Here is a 10,661-nt window from a genome sequence, read left to right on the forward strand (position 1 = left end):
GCTGCGTTTTGATTGACTGGAGCGCAACCGTGATTGACGCGCGCCCGGGTCCCGAAGGCAGTTAATGTAAATACGCGGGTGCTAAGTGGGTGTGCCTTCCTATTATTTTAGCTGTCACTGGATCAATGTGCAGCGTCTTCAGCTAAGGATCAGGATCCTCCCTTGGACCTGCCATGTGGTCACTTTTCTTGTTGCATCTCCGCGCGGGAGGACACGGGCGGAGGGCAGGAGCCCGGGCGCTCCCATGAAACTCCGCAGCTTCATTGGGTTGTGGATGCCGCTGCAGCCTGGCAAGAACGGAACCTAGCGAGCTGCGGGTGGATTGGTTTTGGGGCGCTGGGCTATTCTGACAACTGCTTCCGACCTTGCCCGTCGCTCCAGGGATTGCTCCGCACAAGGTAAGCCCTTCCCCTCCCTGCAAACCTGCGCCCGCACTCCATGGCTTTCCTTGAATTTATTTTGCAACCCTGCTTCGAACCCGACACCCGAAAATCCAAGCAGACCCTGGGAGTCGTTGAAACAATACGTGGCTCAGCGACATTTCGGGCTTTCCCGTCTGCCGCCTGCCTCTCTGCTCCTTCCCTGGCTGGCGCCTCCTTCGTTTCTGTTGATCTCAAAGTAATTCCTTTTAATTCCATGACATTCGGCCACATTCTGCCTGTTTCACGTCCAATTAGGCGTTGGGATGTGAGTGCTGGTGTGAGGGGTGAATAACTTGCTGTCCTGAATTAGTCACTTAAAAATAAACAAAAAATCACCCCCCCCCATAAATCTAAATAAATACGTGTTCCCAATATTGGATCCCAGCTAGGAATATTTTGGCTGCAGCCAAGACAGTGAAGCCCCTTTGTCTGGAACATGGCAGCGTTTAGACAGAGGTGGGGTGAAGTTTTAGTCTGATCTCGAGGAGGACACTACTCCAGCTATTTTGTGTAATTACAATGAAAGCTGCTTAATGCGGCGATCCCTTTTAGATAAGCTAATTTGCTTGGCTCACGATTCCTTCTGCTCTCTGGGCGAGTTGGGAGCCTTATGGGGCAGGTCAGTAATCTTCCTCGCTCCTAATCCCCTGCAATGGCATTCGACAAGGGAGAATTTCCGTGCATGCTCAACTCGTTTCAAGTAGAATTGTTGGTCCAGCGCATTTAAAAATAACACGGGGCCCAAAGTCGCTGAGGAAACCCGACAGCTTTCGGCCGCAGAGCATTTCCTGAATCTTCTCTCGTTTTGGGGTACTCTTTCGGGCTGACAAATGGGAACCCTTTAAAGCATGAGCGCAGTGGTTTTGATTAAATGCATGTGGCCCAGTGTCACCGCAGGATTACTGGGAGGCTAAGAAAGACAGTGAGTTTATTTAAAACCGCGGTTTGTGTAAATCCCCTCACGGTTATCTAAAGTGGAGCAGTCAGGTTAGCTAGTTATTTACTGAGTAGCTTCTCTAATGTGTAAATACAATTGCACGCAGCGCTCATTAAAGTCTGTTTTCCTTTCCTCCAGCACTTACCTAGCCTAGGTGCTATTTAACACAAACAAACAAACAAACAGGGAATAGGTTAGAGTGAGAAACCGAGCGTCTGAAACGTGGGAGATTAAAAATAGAGGGAAAGAGGGGAACCCCCCTCCCCCAAAAAATCCCAAATGCTTCACGAAGGGATGTCGGGCTGTTGCGTTTAATGCCCCCCACTTCTGCTCAGAAATGGCCAAGTGACCAGGCAGGCTTGCGATCCAAAGGCGAAATCTGACAACAAACGGGGTCGGTTTGTGTTTTCATTTCTGGCTGTGCTATTTTCATTTGTAACTAAATACCCCGAGCGATTCCTTTGCGACACACAGAGGTGCATTGTGTCGATCGTTAATATTTTATATTCGAGATTCTCTTCCTCTGCGTGTGCCCACGGAATGCAGTAATTGTGGTAGATTTAAAATGACATTTTGGCCCTCCTTCTCAGGTCTGCATGGGTCTGGAACGGCAGACAGATCCTGGAATAATAGGTGACCGGGGGAGGGAGGATAAGGGGGAACAGGTCTTACTTAACACACAGCAAAACCTTTCAAGCCACAAAGAATAGCGGCAGCCTCTCCAAACGTCTCCTTGTACCATCCAGCGCCCAGGGGATTTTCTGCCTGTGCAATGCCCCTGCCGCGGTGTAGAGACGGATGCAGTGCGGCTGCTAAGACAATTTTACCGGGTAGGGGAAGATCGGCTGCGACACAAAAGGCCACACGGTGCCCGGGCAGGGTTGGCCGCTGGAGTTTGCCTGGCTTCCTGGCTGGCTGCTTTCCCCCAGGAGTAAGGGTTCGGTTTGCCGCGGGGGTGCGTGGCTAATCTCTGCCTTTTGTTGTGTTTTTGTGTTGCAGGATTGTTCTGGGGGGGATGGAGGCGATTGCCAGTCAGATGGGAACGGGGAGAGACGCAAGCTCCTCCCCGAATTCAAAGCAAGAGCTGCAGCCCTACTCGGGCTCCAATCCCCTCAAGCCCAACCAAGTGGGTGAGACCTCCCTGTACGGCGTGCCCATAGTGTCCCTGGTCATCGACGGGCAGGAGCGCCTGTGCCTGGCGCAGATCTCCAACACCCTGCTCAAGAATTACAGCTACAATGAGATCCACAACCGGCGGGTGGCGCTGGGCATCACCTGCGTGCAGTGCACCCCGGTGCAGCTGGAGATCCTGCGGCGGGCCGGGGCCATGCCCATCTCCTCCCGGCGCTGCGGCATGATCACCAAGCGGGAGGCGGAGCGGCTCTGCAAGTCCTTCCTGGGCGAGCACAAGCCGCCCAAGCTGCCGGAGAACTTCGCCTTCGACGTGGTGCACGAGTGCGCCTGGGGCTCGCGGGGCAGCTTCATCCCGGCCCGCTACAACAGCTCCCGGGCCAAGTGCATCAAGTGCGGCTACTGCAGCATGTATTTCTCGCCCAACAAGTTCATCTTCCACTCCCACCGCACGCCGGACGCCAAGTACACGCAGCCCGACGCCGCCAACTTCAACTCCTGGCGCCGCCACCTCAAGCTGGGCGACAAGACGGCCACGGACGAGCTGAGCCACGCCTGGGAGGATGTCAAGGCCATGTTCAACGGCGGCACCCGCAAGCGGACCTTCTCCCTGCACGGGGCGGCCGCCGCCGCCGCCGCCGGCGCCTCCCCGGCCGCCAAGGCCGCCCTGCACCCGCCGCCGCCCGGCGGAGCCGAGCTGGCCCCGGCGCACAAGAGCCTCCGCTGCAGCGGAGAGGAGGCGCCCGGGGAGCGCGGCGCGCTGAGCCTGGCCGGGGCGCACGGCGGGGCCGGCGCGGTGCGCAGCTACCCGGTCATCCCGGTGCCCAGCAAAGGCTTCGGCATGCTGCAGAAGCTGCCGCCGCCGCTCTTCCCGCACCCCTACGGCTTCCCGGCCGCCGCCTTCGGGCTCTGCCCCAAGAAGCAGGAGGACTCGCTCGGCGGAGCCGGCGGGGGCGAGCCCGGCAAGGGGGGCGCCCTGCCGCCGGGCATGTTCTGGGGCCACCCGCACCCCCACCAACCCCAGCAGCAGCAGCCGCCGCCGCCGCCGCACCAGGCCGGGGCGGGCAAGGACGGCGGCGTCTACCCGCCCTTCCCCATGTTCTGGCCGGCCGCCGGCAGCCTGCCCGTGCCGCCCTACCCGGCCCAGAGCCAGGCCAAAGCGGCCGCCACCGCGGTGGTGGTGGCGGCCGCCGCCGCCGCCGCCGCGGCCGCCGCCGACCCCCCGGGCCTGGGCGGCCGCCACAGCGAGCTGGAGGGCTCGGAGCCGTCGGGCAGCGGGCGCAGCAGCGCCACCCCGCAGGAGGGCTCCGGGGCGGACGGCGAGCGCTGCTCCAGCGCCCTCTCCAGGGCGGCCGCCGAGGAGGAGCGGTCCGGGGACGAGGCGCTGCTGCCCCCGCTGCCCCTGCCCCGCAAGGGCAGCTACCTCTCCGCCTTCCGCCCCGTGGTGAAGGACGCGGAGAGCATCGCCAAGCTGTACGGCACCCGGGAGGCCTACGGCGGGGCGGGCCGGGGCGCGGCCGGCTACCTGTCCCCGGACTTCCTCAGCGAGGGCAGCTCCAGCTACCGCTCCCTCTCGCCCGGCGCCGACACGGCCGACGAGCCCGAGGTGGACGTGGAGTCCAACCGCTTCCCCGAGGACGAGGAGGACGAGGAGGAGGCGGCGGCGGCGGCGGAGGAGCCGCAGCTGCTGCCCAGGGCGGAGGAGCCGCCGCCGCCGCCGGCTCTGGCCGAGGAGCCAGCCGGGGAGCAGGGGCCGGAGGAAGGGAACCGGCCGCCGCCCGAGGGGAGCCCGCAGAGGAGCGGCAGCAGGGCCGGCTTCGAGGTGGGAGGCTCCGCCGGGCACCCAGCTCCAAGCCGGGCCCTTCCCGAGCTCGGGCGCTGGGCCCACGGGGCCCTGGAGCCCCGGGCGTGGGTGCAAGGCCCAGCCCCCGGGAGAGGCCAGGCCTGGCCGCGGTGCAGGCGGGAGCACGCCGTGTCGGGGCAGGTGATGGAGACCCGGCCCTGGGGAGGGGGACAGACGTGGGAGGAAGCGGAGACGGCTCCGATCGCCAGGGGCCTGCGTGGCTTTAGCCGAGACACAGGAGCCGTGCCTGACTCTGGGGGGAGCTGGCAGGGGACGGGCACTGTCCGCAGCCGGCAGGACATTCAACCCCGCACGCTATGAATGCCACGGCGCATCTGGGGGGGGGAGGATTTGATTCAGCCCTCCCCCCCCCCCCAGTTATTATTTTAAAAGGGGTTATTCGGCGCACCTGTAAATTTACATGCAGCCGCATTAAACCACAGCTAATTAACCTGATTAGAAGGATTGCTTTCATGCTTAGGGGGGAAATTGCCTAAAATTAGGTGTCTGCTGGGTCTGTGGGGGCTCCAGGCTTTGAAAAGCTCTTGTACTCTGCGGTTGGATTTTAATGGGGGTAATTTTCTCCGGAGCGCTAATAATTACGCTTAATAAAACGATCGTCGCCTTCTGCCGCGGGGAAGTCACTCTCTGGCAACCCCCCGCAGCAGTAAGTGCCCCGAACTCCGGGGCGTCTGGGGATCCTCGCTGGTGTGACCACCCCCCCCCCCAGCCCAACTAATTCCGTTTAATTTTTCCCTTTATTTTGAAGGTCTACACCCAGGAAAGAGAAGACCATCTGCAGGCTCTGAAGAACGCTGCTTCACTGGGGCCCGCAGCCACTTACCTTTGCAACCCCGAGGCAAATGGTAAAATTGCCCTCTTTGCTAGCCATTGTCTCCGGTGGCTTGAAATTTTAAACGGGGGAGGGGGAGAGAAAAGAGAGACAACACTCACCCCCCCCCCATCACCACCTCCTTTGGAATAATTCTTATTCCAAGCCTGCTAATAGACTATATGAATCTTTACATGTCATTTCCATTTTTGGCAGGACCTTCAAACAAATTTAGCTGTTTTCAGGGAAGGTCTTTCGTGCAAATAATCCAAACCTCGGGTGTCATTTCGGGTGACTGCTTTTTTTTTTTTAAGTCGGATTTATTTAGGGGCATGTGTTTGCTGGGTGTAAATTGCTCTTCAAAGGCAAGTATTTTCCTCTCCCTGTATCTGGTGGAGTCACCGCTTGCAAAAGGTTTGGTAGCGAAAACTTCGAAGCAGCTGCTGAATTTGTAACGGAGAAGCCTGTGATTTTTGACTCTATTTTCAACGCGGTTCAACCTCTCTCTTGGTCCCTCCGGTTTAGGAGCGCGTGTGCGCTCTAGGGGAGCTTGAAGGCACCTTTCAGTAAACCTCCAGGAGAGCAAGCTCCTGTCCACTTGCAAAGCGATTAGGATTAGAAGGCTTTAATAGGGGCTTTGTCCTTAATTATGTAATTAAGGATATATTAGGATAATACTTTCTTTGCTTATGGTTGAAAATCGGTTTATTAACTTTAAGAGCAAGATAAAGACGACAATCACTCGACAGCAGAGGATTTAGAGACCAGCAAATCCTATCAAGACCAAAGGAATGTCTCGCATCCAAGTCCTGTAAATACCGACAGAGGTAAGCGGCAGGCACAGGATTGCCCTTCTGCTCCAAAGGAGGCTTTTGTTTTGTAACCCGGTCTGTGACCTTTCAGACGCAAAACTGCGGTGGAAACCGGAGTGCGTGCAAAGGACCAATAAATCACAACTCCTGCGCTCCTTATCTTCCGCCGAAATAATAGATATTTTTGACAGGACTTGTTCTCCCCTGAAAGGAGCTCGTTTAAATCACCAGTAAAAAGCTGTCCCCTACAGCTTTAGGCAAATAAATATTTAAATAACTCAGTGAATTACAAGTCACTTTTCCTAGGTTGCTATGGCCTTGATTTTTTCCCTTTCAGGGTTTTGTCACTTACACACATGAGAAGTAGGATCCGGTTTTAGCTTTAACCCCCACCCCACTTTCATTGTTTAATACTCCACTGGTTTGAGGGGTGCCGCAGTTAGCAAGATAAGGTCGCTGCTCCAAGGAGCTTACAGTCAAACTGTGTTTAATGCGGACAGGACTCGCTGATCTCCAGCCCAACGACTAGAAGACTTAGCGGTTGTGTCTTTCACAGCTGGTTAGTAAACTTCCTGGCCCGGGCCGGGGCACTGTTTATGGACAGTCTGGCTCTTGCACGAGCGACACAGTCCCTCGCGCCAGTACCAGAGATGAACGCAAACCAGTGCTTGCTTCTCACTGTCTCTCTGCCCCTCAGGTCTCCTCTAGACGCAATCTAACGCTATGCATGTTCTGCACTGCAGGTGAGGAAGGTCTCAGCATTGACTTTATGGGGACCCAACTAGTTGAAAAAGACATTGAAAATCTGGCAAGAGGTGAGGTTCCGGGGCTCTGGTGACCCTGGGGCAGGGGGATTTTTCCATTAGCTTCTCAGCTGCGTCCTCCCACAATCTGTTTTGTCAGCTCGGTAACCTCAGGTCCCGACCGGGTGCGTGTGTGGTGGGGGAGGAATCTCTGGGGCTTTACTTGGAGTTTCAGTTCTTGGTATGTAATGGGCCCTGCAATCCAAGGAACTGGATTGGGACAAGTAGCCGATTTTAAGTTCTTACACAAAGACCTTGGAAGGCGGGATCCACCCAGAAGGGTTTGGAGAGCGCAGGCTCTTGCCTTCTCGCCAGGAGAAACGATGCCATCCCTGCCGCAGAGTGGCGCGGCCCCAAGAAGTGTGTGTGAAACTCCTGAGGCGGGGAAATGCTACCAGAGCAACCCAAGTGCACAGTGGGCTTCGTACGCCATTTCCTCTCCCTGTTGGGTTTTGAACAAGCGAGGCAGATGGATAGTGAGCTAGAGAGATTTGGGTAAATGGGATCTACTCCTCCGTCCTGTCCAAAGGACCGAATCCTAATCTGGAACGGAGTGGAAGCGGATCGAATCGCGCCCCTAGCAGAGATGCGGGGCGCGTTGAAACAGGCCGGGTAGAGACAAGCGCGCAGCGATGGTGGCCTGTCTGCCAATAAAGGGGCACAAACTCTCCGAGAAGGGCTCGTTTCTCTTTTGGCTGGCTGGAGAGCTGTCGAGGCCTGGCCAGGGGTCCCAAACTGTAACTAACCCCGTCAGCATTCAGAGAAACCGTGAAAGGGGGCCAGGCTGCTGCCTGAGAGAGTCACTTCACCTCCACCTTCCGTTGTCACTTTCCATAAATCCGTGAGGAAGCTGAAGGAAGGGGGGTGATTTGCATGGTCCTTAATGGGCAGGGGTTTGGCGCGTCCCCCTGATTCCGCGCGAAGAGCTGAACTGTTCCGAACGCGGGCGATCGGAAATCCCGAGGAATGATTCATGACTCGATGATGAATTCAGATTGGCCTTAAAACCACCGACCCGCCGTTCTTGCAACCTCTCTCCTATCACAGAAAGCGTCCCAGGGTTTTATCCTCCGGTCTTCGAGGGTGCTTGTGGGCTCCTTAAAACGGACGCAGCTCCCAGCCCCGTCCCTTAGGATGGACCCCACCGATTTCAGGTGCCTTTCGTTCCCAGGCAGAGCGCCCCGTTTATAATTTTCTGTTGGCTGTAGGTATTTCCCCCCCCGGGAGTGATTAACTCCTGTGATTAATGTGATGCGATTAAAGCAGGCGCCGATGTCTCTCCATATGGGAAGTGCGTGTTCTCTTTCTCTTTCCGCAGGCGAGTTGCAAAAACTGCTCCTGGGGCAAGTGGATCTTAGGAAGAAATTAGAACGGGAATTCCAAAGTCTAAAAGGTACCCGCTCCCCCCGCCCCCCCCCACGTTTCACGCATCAACGACTCCAGTTTTTAAAATGACTTAAAATCCACATTAACCTGCCCCACTGGGGCCTTGTGGCTTCGCACTATTTTGAGCAAGCCCCATCCGAAAAGGTAGGAGCTGCCTCCCACCCGCAGGCCTGCTTTACACCTCCCCACTAGATGCATGCTCGGGCCGAGGGGGGAGAGCTGCGTTACCGTTCTCCCTGACGGCTGCCTGCCATCCGCACAGATAATTTTCAGGATCAGATGAAGAGGGAGCTGGCGTACAGGGAAGAAATGGTTCAGCAGCTACAAATTGTCAGAGGTAAGGCCCGACTCCGGTGAGAGCCTGCGCGTAGACGCCCTGGTAGGGCGCTTGCCCTGTGAGCTCAGTCATTTACATGTAAATGGGAGGTAATTTAACAATTATTTTTTTTATTGAATATCCTTCTGTATACTCTGATTAGCCCCCGAATTGCCAGCCAGCCCAGCACACGGCTCGGAGGCATCATTACACAGGAGTGATTGAACTTCTTATCGCAGCAATTTCCAGGGCTTCTAAATTAAAAACCGAGGCGTAAAATTACCTGGGAAGTAATGCCTAAGTTTGCTTGAATTTTGACTGTATCCATCTGCCTTAAAGCGCAATTCTCAGCCGTTGCTTTCCAATGCCAGACTGCGACCCTAAGCCAGCGCGCTCCTTGGTTGGTTTGGTTTTAAACCCCGAACTCCAGAGCCTGGCTTCATTCAACCTCGAAGTGGCTGTGTTGTGTGATGATTTATGCCCTTCACTCTGAAGGCATCACATCTCTGATCCGTTTCCCCCCTCTTCCCAGATACCTTGTGTAACGAACTGGACCAGGAGAGGAAAGCTCGCTACGCCATCCAGCAGAAGTTAAAAGGTATCTCTCCAAAGCAGGGGAGGAGATGGGGAAATGCCCACCTGGAAAATCATTTTCCGCGGGGGGGGGGGGGCGGGGAAGGGGTACACGAATGCGAAATAAAACGCAGGCCACTTGGGGTTGAAACCAAACGGGGAAACCAACGCGTGTCGGTAAAAGGGGGAAATGTTGAACCAGGTGTGCAGGGGGGCGGCAGATCTGGAAATCGCCTCAAACCATTGTCCTTGAAGAAGGATGCACATTAGATTGTACGGCTGTCAGGGGAAGCCTAGCTGCTTCCCCCCGGGCGATGGGGATCCGAACCGAGCCCGGTGTGAACGCGTGCGGGGGACAAGGAGTAACGAGTTTGCTTTGTGTCTGTCCCTTTGCAGAGGCCCACGACGCGCTCCACCACTTCTCCTGCAAAATGCTCACGCCTCGCCACTGCACGGGGAACTGCTCCTTCAAGCCGCCCCTGCTGCCCCAATGAGCCCCCCCGCCCTCCCCGCCAAAGCCATGCGATTTCGGAGTGTAAATAGCCGGCAGCCCCTTGCGCCGCGAAAGGGAAAACGCAGCCACAAGCCATTTCTAAGGAGACACGTGTAAATAAAGGACTGTGTGGAGCTCTCGGGCTCAGGGTTTCTAGGAGTGTAAATGCAGCTCATAAAGTCTGGGAATCCGGGCAGCTGACCGCCAAGGTGTAAACGGACCAAAAGCGAATTAGCAAAACAAAACGCCCACAGACGAGGTCCGCTGTGAATCGAATCGATCCCAGGAATTCTGCCAGAGACTTTCTCCTTGCTCACTGTCTGCCCCGCTCCATGCCTACCTGTCTGTCCACTTCTTGAAACCCTCGTCTAGACTGGGAACAGTGGCTATGTGCAATGGATATAAATGTACTGTGATTTCTCTTGGTCCAGTATTTGTTGAATTTTTATTGATTTATGATGTATATTTATTTCCCCTCGACGATCCCTTGTAAATGATGGATGTCACAGCACTTTATCGGGCGGTTTGCGACTCACGGTACACACAAGGAAAGGAGAAATAATAATAATAATTAATAAAAAACTCCTCCCCCCTGTTGTGGGGGGAGAAACCTCTGTACGCGATTTTTGTTCTTTAATAAAAGCCCCCTTTAAGCACAGCGGGGTGGCGGCTGAGTTATTGGCCAGCCTGGAGACGAGGAAGTCGGGTACCGAACTGTGTTCGAAGCGATTCGGCTCAATCGAAGTGTGAAAGGGACTGGCTCGAGCTGACTCCGAATGAGCTCAGGCCGGCGTCCAAGCACGGGTAGCGGCCCTTACTGGCGAAAACGGGGGAAAGGGCCAAACAGAGATGACCGGGGGAGGCCCAGGGCAATGCCCGGAGCAGGGTGTCCACAATCCAGTTCCGAGCAGAATCCTAGAGACCCGGCCCTGCCTCCCCCTCTGCCGGGCTAGCCAGGGCTGGGAGGGGGGCCGTCCTGCTTCCCAGCGAGAGAGCACCAGGGAAATACCCAGCCCCTCCCTCTGCCGCCTCCCCCATCTCTGGTTCTCTCCCCCCGCCTGGGCAGGGGGCAAAGGCTCTTCCCCCAGGGGACCAGGAGGCTCTTATTCAATT

At 56.3% G+C, this 10,661-nt stretch overlaps 1 protein-coding gene across 2 annotated transcripts; it reads left to right on the top strand.

The window, feature by feature from the left end:
* Nucleotides 1-228: 228 nt before the first annotated feature.
* Nucleotides 229-10,162, top strand: SKOR1 (SKI family transcriptional corepressor 1). Of its 2 annotated transcripts, XM_073304442.1 has the most exons (9): nt 229-398; nt 2,359-4,312; nt 5,103-5,199; nt 5,885-5,992; nt 6,721-6,792; nt 8,099-8,173; nt 8,429-8,503; nt 9,015-9,080; nt 9,452-10,162. In XM_073304442.1, the coding sequence occupies exons 2-9, from the start codon at nt 2,375-2,377 to the stop codon at nt 9,547-9,549; spliced, it is 2,529 nt and encodes an 842-aa protein (XP_073160543.1). In that variant the 5' UTR covers nt 229-398; nt 2,359-2,374; the 3' UTR covers nt 9,550-10,162. The 2 variants fall into 2 exon arrangements, with proteins under 2 accessions (XP_073160543.1, XP_073160542.1); XM_073304441.1 differs by lacking the exon at nt 6,721-6,792 and having other exon boundaries at nt 323-398.
* The last annotated feature ends 499 nt before the right edge of the window (nt 10,163-10,661 follow it).

The sequence above is a fragment of the Lepidochelys kempii genome, chromosome 10 (genome assembly GCF_965140265.1).
Source record: "Lepidochelys kempii isolate rLepKem1 chromosome 10, rLepKem1.hap2, whole genome shotgun sequence".
Taxonomy (NCBI): Eukaryota; Metazoa; Chordata; order Testudines; family Cheloniidae; genus Lepidochelys; species Lepidochelys kempii.